At 52.0% G+C, this 16412-nt stretch overlaps 1 protein-coding gene across 9 annotated transcripts in view; it reads left to right on the top strand.

Moving 5' to 3' along the window:
• MBTPS1 (membrane bound transcription factor peptidase, site 1) overlaps positions 1-14539 on the top strand; it is a 50064-nt gene extending 35525 nt beyond the window's left edge. For 6 of the 9 annotated variants that reach the window (XM_004327254.4, XM_019940302.3, XM_033846296.2 and 3 more), the window contains 10 exons: positions 100-272; positions 761-876; positions 1370-1526; positions 2254-2378; positions 3072-3149; positions 6185-6325; positions 8124-8255; positions 9108-9234; positions 12422-12552; positions 13731-14539. In XM_004327254.4, coding sequence (XP_004327302.1) covers positions 100-272; positions 761-876; positions 1370-1526; positions 2254-2378; positions 3072-3149; positions 6185-6325; positions 8124-8255; positions 9108-9234; positions 12422-12552; positions 13731-13927 — 1377 coding nt within the window. In that variant the 3' untranslated portion in view covers positions 13928-14539. The other 3 variants (XM_033846295.2, XM_033846297.2, XM_033846298.2) reach the window with 3 other exon arrangements.
• Positions 14540-16412: the final 1873 nt, after the last annotated feature.

Here is a 16412-nt window from a genome sequence, read left to right on the forward strand (position 1 = left end):
CTGTTTGGGTTAAATTGATAAATAGAAGTGAGGTTTCCAACCTGAAAACCTGAAAGTTTCTTCTGAGCCAAAGGGACGTTTCAAATTTATTTTTTTCAGTCAAACAGTGGTGCAGAACAGACTTCAACAGTGAAGCTCCCAATTAAGGTGAAGATAATCCCCGCTCCTCCTCGAAGCAAGAGGGTTCTCTGGGACCAGTACCACAACCTGCGCTACCCGCCCGGCTACTTCCCCAGGGATAACCTGAGGATGAAGAACGACCCTTTGGACTGGTAAGTGGCCGCCAGACCCGGCGTCCGTCCCCGCCACTGCCCCTGTCCTTCCTCCGCGGGGCTGGGACAGGAGGAAGGGTGATCAGTGGCAGTGATGTAAGGTCACCTGTGTGTGGCCACCCTGGTTCACTCCCAGCATGCCTGCGTTGCCATGCTGGACTTGTCCAGTGCAGGTGGCTGTTGGCCTTCACTCCCGCGCCACCGCTAGAGTGACGCTTCAGGGCCCTTCACGAAACGTTTCTTTGGCCACATCTTCTCGTCATCTTACCTCCTTCGTGCTTGTGCCGCGCAGGTGATTTCCTGTTATCACCCACTTTATGTGCAGCCCGGAGAGAGCTGCTCTGAAAGGCTGACTTTCTTGCCAGTGGACTGGCTCCCAGACCTCTGTGGGCGGTGGAGCTGCTCCTTCAGAAATGCGCCCTGTGGCCACGTGGCTTTTATTCCGAGTAAGGACTGTTGGTTTTAGTGCCGGGCTTCCTGTGTTTCAGGAATGGTGACCACATCCACACCAACTTCAGGGACATGTATCAGCACTTGAGAAGCATGGGCTACTTCGTCGAAGTCCTCGGCTCCCCCTTCACGTGCTTTGACGCCAGTCAGTATGGTGAGGGACACGAGGTGCCGGCGCGGCGGTCCCGCTCAGCTGGGGAAGGGTGGAGGCAGGGTAGGCTCTCCCGTTCCCAGTGGCGGCCAGGACCAGAGAGAGTGGCCCATGTTCCTAGCGTTCAGCTGAAATGAGAAGCTCTCAGAATCACTGGGCACAAGGATGTTTGTACACTTCCGTTGTATTTTTTATTTTAATTAAAAGAAACTCTAGCACAGAATTTTGCTTCTCTTCAGGTGAGTGAATATCCTTCACGTAGAGCATCAGCAGTGAAACAGGCCGCAGCTGGCTGGTGTCTGCGTACTGTTGGACCCTGATCCTTTCTTTTTCACCCCCTTGTAAAGCGGAACAGGGCACAGGCCAAAGTACTAGAGGCCAGTGACTGGAGTTGCTGAGGCCAGTGAAGTACCGTGCTCCTGAAACGGTGATGTCCTGTGGGTGCGGCCCTGTGGGCGCAGTGGCCGCTGCTCTCACCCTGGGCTCTCTCCCTCAGGAACGCTGCTCATGGTGGACAGCGAGGAGGAGTACTTCCCCGAGGAGGTGGCCAAGCTCCGGAGGGACGTGGGCAACGGCCTCTCGCTCATCGTCTTCAGCGACTGGTACAACACGTCCGTGATGAGGAAGGTCAAGTTTTACGACGAAAACACAAGGTACTGATACCAACTGGTGTTTGGGTAAGAAAGTTGACTCTCTGGGAATTAAATTCCACCCAGCAAAGACGTAGATTGTTTGGCCTGTCGGTGGTCCTTTCGGATGTCAGGTTCCGACAAGCTCTCTCTTCGTTGGCAGAGATGTTCTTGAAAGTTGCTTGGGAAGGAAGTAAACTGCTCACTGACCCAAGTCGTGACTGAAAGGGTTCCTCGTCCTTGTTGATCTAAGACCCTTCGGCTTTAAATTTCTGTTGAGTTCTTTTCCGCTCTCCCACCTCTCCTGTACCGAATCTGTGTACATTTAAATGCACCGAGAAGACAGTTATTTAAAGAAACCTTTCAGTAGGTTGGTTCTCGCTGAAGAATTCCCGGCGTGTTATGAATATCTCATCCTTACGATGTGCGTTCTTTCTTCAGAGTCTGTGCCTTGAACTTCATGAGCTTCTTTCTGCGTTTACTCATCCTCTCAAGGTCTAGGCTCTACGTGCAGCGCGCTTATGTTAAATGTGGCGCATTTCATGAAATAAGTTGGGCTTTGCTTTATTCTGCACGCTGGCGGCAGCATTTACATTGCAGTGTTAGTGAAACCCAGGCAGTTAGGCTCGTTTTTAGCCGAAACCTAGTGTGGAGGGGCTGGACTCTGGTGGGAGAAGTCAGCTTTGTGACAAAAATATCAGGCGTTTGTGGGACGCTTCAGTCCTTCATGAAGTCCCTGTCATTTTCACAGGCAGTGGTGGATGCCAGACACCGGAGGAGCCAACATCCCAGCCCTGAATGAGCTGCTGTCGGTCTGGAACATGGGATTCAGCGATGGCCTGTACGAGGGGGACTTCACCTTGGCAAACCATGACAGTAAGGTTTTGTGTTTGCTTTTAGTAGGGCTCATCATTCCCAGAGATGGGCAAGCAGAAGCCGTGCGTCTTTGAAGTCTTAAGTTTCAGAGAGAGAGAATGATGTGATATCACCTGAGTAAGCAGGGTCTGTGGAAAGAACGGCGCGGTGTCTTCACAACGGGCACCTGTAACACTGGGTGTTGACCCTAGTTTTTGTCCAGACTTTTAAAATGAAAATACTTCCTGTGAGCATTCCTAACCCACCTATAAGGTTCTTTGTGTCCTGGGTGTTCCCAAATATGTCATGCCCCGCCAGGCCCCTGATAATGTATAAATTCTGTTTATGAAATAATGGCGTATCTCATTTAAGAAGTCCCCCCCTTTCATTTTGGTGACTAGTTTCTAAAACAATATCTTGAACGTTGCTGTCACTAACTCTGCTCATCCTGACTTAGGTTGTCCCCAAGCCTGACAGCTCCGACTTCTAAAATCTACCCAGAAACCTTAGATTAATAGAATAATTCAGCTTGAATTTTGACGTAATTACTTGCAGTTTGTGTGACCAGGCAATAATAGCAGCTCCTCTCTTAAGATGAGAAGCGATTTTAGCAAATACATGACATGCCTGAAGATTGCATCTGCCGTAGATGTGTAGCTGCTGCTGGAAGCGTTCAGTGTTCCTACGTTCTAACTTTGAACGACTGTTCTCTAGTGTATTACGCGTCGGGGTGCAGCATTGCTAAATTTCCAGAAGATGGCATAGTGATAACACAGACATTTAAGGACCAAGGTAAGGAATGCTATTCGTATACTTTCTGGTTTCCCTTTTTCTTTCTTTCACTTTTTTTTTTTTTTTTGCGATACGCGGGCCTCTCACTGCTGTGGCCTCTCCCGTTGCGTAGCACAGGCTCCAGACGCGCAGGCTCAGGGGCCATGGCTCACGGGCCCAGCCGCTCCGCGGCATGTGGGATCCTCCCGGACCGGGGCACGAACCCGTGTCCCCTGCATCGGCAGGCGGACTCTCAACCACTGCGCCACCAGGGAAGCCCTCTTTCACATTTTTAAATCACAGGGTTTTTTTTGTTTTTTTTTAATTTAACTTATTTATTTTTGGCGACGTTGGGTTTTCGTTGTGGTGCATGGGCCTCTCACTGCGGTGGCTTCTCTTGTGTTGCAGAGCCCAGGCTCTAAGCCCATGGGCTTCAGTAGTTGTGACCTGCAGGGTCTAGAGTGCAGGCTCAGTAGTTGTGGTGCACGGGCTTAGTTGCAGCACGGCATGTGGGATCTTCCCGGACCAGGGATCGAACCCGTGTCCCCTGCATTGGCAGGCGGATCCTTAACCACTGCGCCACTAGGGAAGCCCAATCACAGTTTTATTACATGCAATTCACCTACCATAACATTCACCCTTTTAAAGTGTGCAGGTCAGTGATTTGTAGTGTTTTCACAAGTTGTACGGTCATCACCACCATCTAATTCCAGAACATTTTCATCACCAGAAAAGAAACCCCGTACCCATTAGCAGTTTGGATTTTTAAAAAATTCTTTGCAGTATGTGTATGGTACTTCAGGTGAGACGTCTTGTGTAATACGTTCTGGGGGATACGTAGAAAGATAAGACAGTCTCTTGCTACTAGTTGGAATATGTGTGTAGTGACCACTGCAAAATAAGTTGAGTTTCCTACAGGAGAAGAGGGGCTTTTGAATATTTGTAGGGTCTTTTTTTAAGACTGTCTTCAAAGTTGCTTGAAATTTTTGTTACTGTTTATGAATTGTTCTGCTCTGTGATTGCCAGATTACTAAAATTTTAGAAAAATGTTGACTGTGCTTTGAACTTAACTGTGTAAACATAAAGAATACTACAGTCATCTAAAATTCCCTGAAGAATTAGAAGGGAAGAAAGGTCTTTACTTTCAGTTTTGCCTTTTTACTACAGACAGCCATCACCTAGGAAGGCAAACGATGCCATGTCCCCTGGCATCAGTACCTGTGACACTGCTGAGCGCGCTGAGCAAACCGGGGTGCGGGAGGAGCGGGGTGCCCCGGGCTGCCTCTGCCCTTCCCGAAGGTGGCAGCCGCCCCCGTGCTGCCCAGGGTGGTCTTCCCCCAGCCCCGCCCCTCCAGAGCCAGGGTTCCGCACCGTGTGTCCCTCTCACCTGTACAAGGCTGTGAGAGAGTATTCCGTGACCGATGTGATGGGCTCATGGAAACTCATAGGATGGATCCGTTTCCTCCTGCACGTTGATATTTTCTGTTTCAAAAGGGAAGGCCCCCTTCCTTGTGAACTTTGTCATTTTCTGTAACTGGAAGTCGGGGACAGTTTCCCTAGTTGAAAATGACAAGAAGTCAGGATTTCTCACTCATCGGTTTGTGTCTGCAACGTATAATTTACTTCTGTGTTGCCTGGAAGGGGCTCTTTCCTTCCGGTCAGGGCAGAGTCAGTCAGTAAGTAGTTCTGTGTTCATAAGGGTATATATTAACTTTTAGAACATAAATGATCCTGTCTTCCCAGTCCCCTGGCACAGTTTACCGTGGCTTAGTAATTCTTTCTGAGATCCGTTGCTCACAGGGCAGTGTTGCTTCTGGAAACTCCCCTGGGGTGAAGGCCGTGGTCTCCTTGTCACCTTGTTGCCATCTGGTAGCTCCTTTTTTTGTGGGGGGGAGAGGAATCAAAAGGTTTAAGGGTGCGTACTTTATTTTGGTGTTCTGCTAGCCTGAAAATGAAAATTAATTACCTGGGAATCCTTTTTAAGGGACTTTTTATTTCCAAAGAGGCTTTAAGTTGAGTAATCTTTTGGGTACAAAATAGGAATTTGAAAATCTGGGTTATGCTGGATCAACATTTTGTTTCTATTGTCAGAAACAAAACTCTGTCAAACCACGAGGCCAAGTGGCAATGCTGTGTGCACTTTCCCCACGTCATCTGTTTTACTGATGTGGCTCTCCCTCCCAACAAAGAAAATCTTGTTTTCCCTTCCACTCAGTTCCTAGTGGGATTATACGTAGAGAGCAGGAAGCACTGCATTTTTGAGCCACAGACATTTTAGGTGTGACCAGCGCAGTGGATGCTGGATCCTGGTGCAGACGTGTGTCGTCTCCAGTGTGCGGGATGCGTTTGCTTCAGGGGTGGAGACTTTGATTATGTGATGGTGTCACCAGCAGTTGCTGCGTGGCATCTGTGCACTGTTGGCTTCTTGATGTGGTCAGCGTTGTAAACTGTGTTGTTTGGGTAGAGGTAAGAAGTCTCTGCTGTTGGAACGTTTGTTACTGTATTTATGAGATTCATGTAACAGATACCTTAAATCTAAACTAAAACTACATGGGCGTATGTTCTAAAAATTAGTTCTGGTTGTCCTAGCTTTCAGGTATTCAGTGTGAAGCCTGGGCACCAGTGTGTATAACTGTGTCCAGAGAGGCACCTGTGTGTTGGGCAGGAGCTGCCCCTTGTGTGTGTGATCCGAAGACATAAGCCTCTCAGCATAATAAGAAGAGACAGAAATTTGGGTTTGGTGGATAAAAAGGGAGAGGCAACGCCTCTAGGATTGTGAATACTATGTACCACCGTTTCCAGTGAAAATGGAAAAGGAGGGTTATGGGAATATACGTACACACATACGTGAATTTTGCTGCAGCCCAAGTTAGTGGCACTTTACATGTTGTTTTCTTATCCTAAAAGTTGGCACGGTTGTGATTACTGGATTTTGCTGTGGGTTTTTTTTTTTTTGCAGGGGGGTCATATGGAATAAATGTCAAGGTAAGGGGCATCTGGAAAGTTGTTCGTGCCTCCACAGAACTTCTCACTGCTGTTTCTGTTGTGTTGTTCAGGATTGGAGGTCTTAAAGCAGGAAGCAGCGGTGGTGGAAAACGTCCCCATTTTGGGGCTGTATCAGATCCCGACCGAGGGTGGAGGCCGGATCGTGCTGTACGGAGACTCCAATTGCTTGGATGACAGTCACCGGCAGAAGGGTGAGAAGTGCTGGTGCGGCCGCAGCGGGTGGGCCTTGGTGGCTTTGAGGTTCCTGCCCCTTCTCCCCCTCGTCCCTGGACAGGCACCCATGAGATGCTGGTACCTAGGGGCTGCTCAGGTGAGCCAGGTGCTTGGGATGTTCTGATAGGTATCTCGGGCTGGGTGTGTTTAATGAGCAACACAAAAGCGCGCTCGCAGGCTGCGCTGCCCTCCCCTCCCCCTCCACGCTCCTTGTGCTGAGGCCAGCGGAGGCCAGGGCCCCCGTGTTTTGGTAGGGAGGCCAGTTTACCCAGTCTCTGCCCTCCCTGGTGTCCCCCTCTGGAGGCTGTGTCCCTGGCACTGCCGCGCAGTCCCCCTCTCAGGTCTGACCCACCCTCATCCCAGACTCGGGAGTCTTGGCCCTCGTGAGGGGTGCTTGGTGTGATCGCTGGGTGTGAGGTGGGGGCAGAGAGGCGCAGCTCGTCCTCAGCGCCCCTCCTCCTCCTCGGCCTCTCTCGATGCACCTTCAGGTCTGGGGGTTTGAACTTGGACGAAGGCTTTCATTTTTCTCATTTTGTAAAGGAGGCATGGATGGGTGCAAGTGTTCCGTCTCTTTGCTGGTGAGATGATGACTAGACCAGACCAGAACCTAGTCTTTCAGGTCCCTGAGGATGGGGGGCAGGAGGGGCCAGGGGGAGCCATGTCCTCATGTGCAGGCAGAGGGGCCGAGGCGGTTTGGGCGTGAGCTGGGCGTCTGCGCTGCGTCCGTCCCCCCCCCTCTCTCTCTCCCTCTCTCGCTCTCTGTGATGTGAAGGTCAAGTGACTACGTTCCTAGCATTTCATATAAATCCATAGAACGTTTTCTTTTAAAACAGTCCAAAGTGAAGGTTAAAGTCATAGTTGAAAGAAGATTAATGTTTTATTTCTACAGAGATTGTCTTTTAAGACCTGAGATCTCTGGTGAGTCTTTATGAAAACTGTAAATGCCTGAGAGAGTGTCCTGGTCCTTACACTTCCCGTGTCCGCCTGGAGGAGCTTTTGGGGCCGGGAGCACGTGACTGGGTGCTCCGTCGGGAGACAAGTGCTTCCTGCCGTCCCCTCTCTGTGACCCTCACCCCGTCTGTGCTGGTGTTGATGGGATGCAGGGAGGTGGCCGCTGGGGAGCAGTGATCCCAGGTTTAAAGTCCGTGCAGCTCCTCGTCTCCTGATAGGAAGGATCCGTCCGTGTGGCCCTGTGACGGAGGCTGTTGAGTGCAGCCCAGCACCTAGACTCCCTGGGATGACCCCCGAAAGTAACTGACCATTTTCAGCTTTCCTGCTCTGTGGTCAGGGCCCACTGACTCAGGGCGGCCCAAACTGCTAGACTTTGTACTTGCGTTGACCTTGAACCCACCTCCCTGTGGTGTGCACCCACTGGTCCTGGCTCTACCCTCCCCTGAAAATCTAGATCCCTCCACCGGGACAGCCTGCGGGCATTGGCGGGAGCTTTGGTGCCCGGTTCTCCCCTCCTTTCTCGCAGACCCCCAATCTCTGGGCGGTTCTGCTCTCTGGTGGCGCGTGGTCCCACCGTCCCTGCAGGAGCCCCTTCTGTCCTTGTCGTGAGGAACCCAGAACCGAGGGGCGCCTGGGGGCTGGGAGTGAGGCCCGCGTGGGCTGCCGATGACCGTGGAGGACGCGAGTGTCTCACGCACAGGGCTGTACTGGGACCCGACCTTCTGCCGTCCCGTTTCCCCCTTGTTCGGGGGCCAGCTTTGATTTTCCTGTAGAGGTCGCTGTAAACAGGTCTAGTTGCTAAGCAGCCTGTTGCTGAACCCGCAGACTGCTTCTGGCTCCTGGATGCGCTCCTGCAGTTCACGTCGTACGGGGTGACGCCCCCCAGCCTCAGCCACTCGGGCGCTCGGCAGCGCCCCCCCAGTGGAGCGCGCTCGGTGGCTCCCGAGAGGATGGAAGGTGAGTGGCCGCGGGGGGCGCCCCCGCCCGTGTCCTCCCATGAGACGGGCTCTTGGGAGGAGCGCCGGCAGCTCAGAGCGCTCTCGAGGTACCAGGCGCCAGCCCGGGGCTGCTCACAAGGACTAATCTCTAAGCCCTCTCCGGACCCTTGAAAATAGGTACTTCTTTCCGGTTCACAGAAGAGACAGGGCCCCAGGTCGCCTAGCGGGTGACAGCCCCGTGGCCGCGCAGCCCGAGCCCCCTCCTCCCAGGCTGTCCCTGGACGCGGTGCGAGCCGCGGTGTGGTTCTGAACTTCCCAGTAGCCGCATTTAAGGACTAAAAAGAAACAGGTTAAGTTCATTGTGATAAAACTCTTTAGCCCCATTCACCAGAACGCCATTATTTAAACGTGTGACGCCCACCCTCTCAGTCGCTCAGTAGCCGCACGTGGGCAGTGGCTGCAGTAAGGGACGGCACAGATCTGAGGAGCAAAAAGAATTTTGAATTTTGAAAATGCAGATTTTCTTTTTGGCCTGAGCGTTAAATATTTGAAAAGAGGAAGCTGTTTCCACGAAGTGTATCTACAGGTTAGACTCCTCGAGTACAGCCTAGTGCGTGTCATTCCGGTCAGTGGGGTGGCCCGGCCGCTGCCGTGTGTACAGCATGGCCACCTTAGAGGGAGCGGCTGTCCTGATCTGTTTGCTCACTCTCGGCAGCAGCCAGGCCTCACCCCTGAGCACCTGGCAGGCAGGTGAGAAGCGCGTGTAGTGGGCCTGACGGCCGGGAAGCAGACAGACAACTAACGAAGCCTTGTTTTCTCCCTGCATCTTCTTAACAACGATGGCCTGGTTGCTGGCATGGGTGCTGCCCAGGGAACCACCTGCACCGGTACTCCAAGGTCCTTGAGGCCCGGCTGGGAGGCCCTGAGCCTCGGGCACTGCCGGCCTGTCCGCACCTGTCGTGGGCCAAGCCACAGCCTTTGAATGAGACGGCTCCCAGGTTGGTGACACTGTGCTTTTGCACTCCTGCTGGGTTTATGATTCATTGCCTTTTTTTTTTTTTTTTTTTAGTAAGAGGGAGTGGAATTTTACTGACATCATTATCGAATAATCAAGCCTAGCTTGTCATTTTGTGATGTTTTTTAAATTAGCGAACTCCTGTATTGACCTTTGGAGTTCTGCACCCTGGTGGTGTCCTGCATAAAAAGTGCTTTGGGTAATTAGCCTCCCGTTAGGTTTGGTTGGCTCTTGGTTAAAAAGCTTGTGATCTGACAGTGATGTCCCCTTGAAGGGAAGCTCTGGCTCCCTTAGTTCGAGGTTCAGGAGTTGAGCGCTCCCCACGTGTGGTGTTGATTCTGGGATACAGACAGGGTCTTTCTGTGTCACACCCGGGGGCAGAGACTTCAGGAGTAGATCTGGGTTCTGGCCTGTCGCCGGGCCCGGGGTTGCGTCTGTGCCCTCACCCTGGGCTGAGTGTTGTCCCTGGTAAAGTGACTTCTTAACCATGACAGACGTTGATCTGCCTGCTTCTCCATCTGTCACGCTCAGCCTCTTCATTTCTGTCGTTTCCTTTCAGAAGCCAAAAATTGAGTGACCCCTGCTGTTTCTCTGTTTCGGGCAGAAGAGCCAGCTCAGGCCACTGGTTCCAGGTTTTCTCTAGATCAGTCCCTCTCCCTGTTTCTCTCCTGGGCATGGCTGGCCCCAGCAGGACAATTTCCTGCTCTGGTGAGGAGATTTGAGGTCCTGGTACGTGATGCAGGGGCCCATGTTCTGGGCGTGGCTGTGGGAGCAGTCCCACCCCCACGGCTCCCGCTTCCCTGAGCGACGCCGCGAGCAGCTGTTTCCCCTCACAGGCGGCGCGCCTCACGCACGTGGCAGGTTCCCCTTGAGGGGGGCCCCTGCCTCCTCTCCCCCGCCTAGCCTGCCCACTTTGTCTGGGTCTCCGTGTGTACAGGTGTTGGGGTGTGTGTGGCAGGGCATGGGGAGCCACTGTCTACACTGTGAGCCACAAAGAGGGGGCTGCCCACAGGAGGCCCCGAAGCTTCCTTTGCTTTACTGTCATGAACAGAAGCACTGAGTGCGCCACTCACTCAGTGAGTGAGGAGCACGACCTCTTCAGAACACGCTCGATGGAAAACAGCATTGTAGATTCATTACGCTCTCTGCTCGTCAGCACTTTTGGTCCTGAAACTTTAATTACTGAGTACTTTTCCATTTCAGTTACCATGCCATCATTTAAAAATTTCTGATAAGATTCCATTTTTACATCTCATTTATTTATAACGTATCATCATCCTAGTATTCACACCAGACTTGGACTCCAGCTGTGGTCAGCAGTTCATGCCCAGTGGACAGTGGCTGTTGGCAGAGGTTCCCGAAACCCAGTTATTCTCCACAGTGCTGCTCGGGGCTCTGAGCGTAGATAACAGTATCCTTGGTGTCTGCGTGTCCACGTCGAACAACGTGTCAAGTCCCAGCCTGGCCCGTCAAGGATGCTGCTGCTGTGCGGCTCCTAGACTTTGATTTTCACTGTCGCTCTCAAGAATTCCTCCTTAATACACCCACCAGGCTTCACCTTTACCTCACATCTCACATCTTGTGGAAAATTGTTCTCAGTTCTCATCGCCCTAGATCTAGGTCTAGATTCTGAATCTCTGAAGCGATGCGAGACAGTGTCAGAGAGCCCTGGAAAGGCTCAGGGTCCGTCAACCCAGTGCTGAGTGCAGGCGTCCACTCCGTTCCTGAAACCAGGACTCATCTCCCAGTGTCGTTCCTGGGCGTCAGGCATCTGTACCCAGAGCAGTTGCAGGAATGTCAGACCTGTAAGGAGCCCCTGGGTGAGGCTAACCTCCTGTCCTCCCATCGGGACATTGTGAAATTCTCAAGTGATAATGTGGTGCGCTGTCACCCCGTCTGCTCAACGAGAAGGGGCCACTGCCAGGTAATTAAATTCCAGAACAGGAAAGCACCGTGAGAATTAACATACAGCCCCATGTATATTCACCTGCAGGGTTATAAAGCTTAAATGTCATTGATTCTGTAACTTAGCCTTGTCAGTTTAATTTTCAGACTGATTAAACCTGAAAAGTAAAGTTAAATTACATAAAATAGAACAGGTTATAATACTCGGCATTTTCTGAGCAGTTGCCCGGTTGGACGGGCAAGATAGCAGCTTATCTGCTTCCTGCTTGGAAAACCTCTTCACAGAGCCAGTGTCGGCTTCCTGCTGACCTTCATCCTGATTGCTGATAGAACTGAACTCTTTGCTCTCTCTTGGCCAGAGTGAGAGATGGGCCAGCAATTTCCAAATGAATGAGAAGCGGAAAAATGGCGAATTCATAATTTGCAAGCATATTTCATTCTCTTCCCTGATTTTAGCCACAGCAGTCTTCAGAGTTTCCATTCGCACTCTTTGCTCTAATCTCTGTGTCTTCCCAGGCTGCTCTTGGCAGTATACCAGCCTCTCTTCCTCGGTTACAAGCCGTATTGGCCTGAATAAGTTCTTCTTCCGATCTTAGAATTAGTGATACGAATAATGGTACCATCGTAGCAAGTCCAGTACCTTTCGCAAAGCACGTGTGTTTCCTTTCTCCTCATTGTGGCCCTGCAGGCTAGGCAGATGCTCATCCCTTTATGCCCATGGTTTCTGTCCACGCCTCGGTTACTCGTGCGTCTGCCTTGTTCTGCCTCCCGAGAGGGGTGTCCTTGAGGACCAAGGTGACGGCTGGCCCCTGGCACCAGATCTGCCCCCTCTGCCGCCGTGGTTTGCGTCCGTCAGAGAGCAGTGCCCACGGCTCTGCTGCCTCGCGGTGGAGACCGCGCACCTTCCAGCCGGGCCGTGTCCACTCGCCTGCGTCCGCCGGCTCCTTTCAGAGGTTACGTGTAGTTTGCTCTCCTTCTTCTGGGTGACGTTTCTGGTTGAGGCCAAGGCAAGCTCGAGTTGCTAGTGGTGTAAACCCTCTAGAACTGAATCTTGCGTGTACGGACTTCACTTGACGTTCTTGTCTCGGGGCCTGGAAGTGTGCTGCCAGTTGTGTTTACCTCAGCAGTTGTGTTCAGGTAGACGTAGGTGGGACAGCGTTTCACATTAATGTTTAAATCACTTTCTGTTTCTTAGGGATTGGCTCAGCTTCCTTGGGCCAGTACAGTTGCTTATTTTTATTTTGTTTGAATCCGTTTTCCTGAAGTAATCTTTGGAAACACCAGAAGTTACTCTCCATCGACCTGGACAAGGTGGTGTTACCCAGCTTCCGACCGAATCGCCCTCAAGTGAGACCCTTGTCTCCGGGAGAGAGCGGAGCGTGGGACATCCCTGGAGGTCAGTTCTTCGGCGTTTGACTGCTGGGCTGACTCATACTATGGTTTGTTCAAAAGAGCCTCCCTCTGTCCCCCAGGAGGTGGGCCAGGCCGTTCGTGTCTCTGCCTTCCTGGGACCACGGGGCTCCTGGCTTTCTTCGTGGTACAAATCAACAAGGCCCAAAGCAGACCTAAAGGATTCACTTGCTGTCGTCTCTTAGAAAATTCTACTTGAATTTTCAAGTTAGAATTTCTTTTATGATGTCCGTCTGTCACAGCATGGCCCCTGAACCCTCAACCCAGACGTCTTCACCGATTCTCTGCCCCGGCCCCCCTAGGATGGGACTTCCCTGAGCTGGGATTCTCAGTTAAATGTGGGGTGTCCCTCACCCTAAGTGACATCAAATGGTACCCCCCCCACCTGCCACATAATGGCTTTGGCCTCACTGGACTGTTGGGGACATCCTTTGTCTGGGATGATTGGACCAAGTCATTCCAGCAGAGTGCGGGCTCCTCTTCTGTTCCGGAAATCCCTGTGCTCTTGCACGAGTTTACAGCTCCCCACGGGCACTTCTCCTGGTGTTAGGAATTGGCCAGGAGCTCCAGGGATCAGGAAGGGGTACCCTGGCCCACGTGGTCCAACCCTGGGGACTTTGTGTGCTGACGTCAAGCTCCTGAGGGCCTTGCCTGCAGGTCCCGGGGTGCACTGGTAAAGGTTAGTTCTGGAACCCCAGCGTCGCTCAGTTACAGAGCCGTGTGACAGCACAAACCAGGTTCCTCCGATGGCCACTCTCGGTTCCCGACCACGTGTCCCATCTGCGGGAGTCCTCCCCAGCAGCGGGAGCGTGGCCGGCCGTCCTCACCTTCCCGCCAGGCCCCCTCCCTCTTCCCCCCGTCCAGCTAGTGTAACACCAGCACCTAGACTTGTCCGTCTTCCGTGGTTTTCATGATAACAGAGATAGGGCGCCCCCGTTGCAGATTATCCGCGGCAGCAGAAGGACCACGCTGGCTTCTGAGGGAGCACAGGTGGGGAGGCGGGGCAGAGACCTCACACCCCACCCCCTGCCCCAGGAAGCCCTCGTCTGAGTTTGGATGCACTTCTCTCTCATTCTTTCTCTGGGTCACTACGAGCCCAGCTCACCTTGTAGGCACCGAGGCCGCGGCCGTGTGCACTGACCGTCCCCCGCTGTCCTCCTGCAGGGATCATGCCTGGCCGCTACAACCAGGAGGTGGGCCAGACAATTCCCGTCTTCGCCTTCCTGGGAGCCATGGTGGTCCTGGCCTTCTTCGTGGTGCAGATCAACAAGGCCAAGAGCAGGCCAAAGCGGAGGAAGCCCAGGGTGAAGCGCCCACAGCTCGTGCAGCAGGTTCACCCGCCAAAGGCCCCCTCGGTGTGACGTCCGCCCGGCTGGCTGTGAGCGCCAGGGAGCGCCTTTGAGGGTGGCCGCAGCGGGCGGGTGGAGCCGTGGGCTCCCGGGGTCCCCCTGCTCGAAACGCTCTGAGAGCCCGTGCTGAGCGGGCCTCCCCTGGCGAGGAGCGCAGGCTCACGGTGTGTCGTGCGGGGCGCGGGGCCGCGGGAGGGCCCCGCGGGGCAGCCTGGAGTCAGACCTCGCCGGCCACCCGTGCACCAAAGACTCGGACGACTTCTAAAGGCTGTCGGGGAGGAAACGGTTCTGACCAAGCTAGACGTGCTCCATAAAGGCTATTTTCTATATTTATTGTTGGGGAAAAGTCACTTTAAAGACTTGTGCTGTATGGAAGCAAAGCTATTTTTTTTGTCAACAGAACGCAGTTTTTTACTATTACATCATGAGGAACTACACAGATGCCATGATCTCCTTTTTGATGAGAGGACCGACTGAGATTTTGACAGAAACTTGCACAAATCTGTGAAACATAGCCCTTCGCTTTATTTTTATAAGGACCAACTGCCATCGTGTTTTGTAATTTGGGTCTTGGTTTCACCATTATTGGTGAAGAAAATTTTCAATAAATACGCATTACCTGTATGAAGCTAAAAAGAAGTGTGTAACGGGCTCTTGCCCACCTGTCCATTTCTCTTTGATGACAACCTGGAATGGCTTCTGAGTCAACCTGTTAAGTATTTTTTTGAGATGTAATTCACGTCCTACAAAATTCTGTTTAAAAGTGTACCGTTCAGTGGTTTTTAGTATATTCCAAGGTTGTGCAACCATCACCGCTGTAATTCCAGAGCATTTTCATCGCCTCCAAAAGAAACCTCCTACCCAGCAGCCAGTCAGCCTCTATTCCCTCCTCCCACAGCCCCAGGCAACCACTGATTTGCTGTCTCTATGAGTTTGCCTAATCTGAACATTTCATAAAAAGGGCGTCGTATAATACACGGCCTGGGCGGACTGGCTGCTCTCGTGGAGTGCGTCTTAGTGATTCATCCATGTTGTAGCTGTCTCCGTACTTCCCTCCTTTCTAGACCTGAATGACACTCCGTCGGATGGATAGGTCTTATTTTGTTAATCCTCACTTGATGGACCACTGAGCTGTTTCCACTTTTTGTCTGTTGTGAATGGTGTGGCTTTGAGCATGCATGTACCGTTTCCAGTGTGGACATAAGTTTTCATTCCTGTTGGGTTGGCACCGCGGAGTAAAACCCTATAGTTTTATTCTTCACTTTCTGAGGAACCGCCAAACTCTTGTTCCAAAGCTGCTTCACCGTTTTACATTCCCACCAGCAGCGTATGAGGGTTCCAGCTTCTCCACATTCTCACCAACAGTTACTGTTACTCATCTTTCTGACGATAGCCCTCTAGTGGGTGTGAAGTGACATCTCATTGTGGTTTGATTTGCATTTCCCTAAAGATAATGATGTTGAGCATCCTTTCATGTGTTCATTGGACATTTTTATGTCTTCTTTGGAGAAATGTCCATTTCGATCCTTTACCCATTTTTTAATTGAGTTGTCTTTTTATTGACTTGTAAGAGTTCTTCGATAGCTTCCAGATGAAAGTCCCTTATGAGGTACATGACTTACAAATAGTTTCTTTCATTCTGTCTGTTGTCTTTTCACTTTCCTGATGGTATCCTTACAAGCATAAGAGTTGTTCATTTTGATGAAGTCCTTTTTATGTATGAGGGGCCATTTCTGAGAAAGAAACCGTTGCCTAACCCAAGGCAGCCTGTTAAGTTTTAACCCCTGCCTGTACCGTTTTCTGTCCTCCAAGTGGCCAAACATGAGCTTTCGGATCATAGGTGAGGACAGACTGACCGGAAAGGGCAGAGGGCCTGTGGGATCGGGGTGCTGGTGAGGTCCTGCGAAGAGACAGGCCCAGGCCGGGGGGTGAGGGAGGAGCTGCCAACGCCCAACTCTCCCTGCCACGCGCCACCCTTGGCAGGTCACAGTGGTGAGCTGGCAGCTTGTCACCGCCTTTCGTGGCTGCTGTTGCTTCGAGGACTTTAGAGGAATTGCCGAGGGCCCCTCAGAGCTCTCCCCGTCCCCAGCAGCCCACAGCGTGTCAGCATCTGCAGGCTCACGGTGGTGTGTTGTCCTCAGAGACGGGCTGTAGACCTAAGCGTGGTTTCAGCATCTCAGGATGAGGGGCTTGTGCCTCTGGTCTTCCTGCCTGTCCTCCACAGGTGTGGACGGCTCACCACCTGCGCCCAGCACTGTGAAAGCTGGGGTCCAGGGAGTGAGGACACGGCCCTAGTGAGACAGCGGGTCTCGGGGGGCTGGGACTCACCAGAGTGCTCAGGCCACATCTTGGGGATGGCACGTGTTTTGATCTTTCTAGAGAAGCCTACAATCTGGAGAATGTGAAATCTCCCAGTGCTTTTTGTTTTTTTTTTTTCTTTTTTTAAATATCTTTATTGGAGTATAATCACTTTACAATGTTGTGTTAGTTTCTGCTG

Source organism: Tursiops truncatus, chromosome 19 (assembly GCF_011762595.2).
Source record: "Tursiops truncatus isolate mTurTru1 chromosome 19, mTurTru1.mat.Y, whole genome shotgun sequence".
Taxonomy (NCBI): Eukaryota; Metazoa; Chordata; class Mammalia; order Artiodactyla; family Delphinidae; genus Tursiops; species Tursiops truncatus.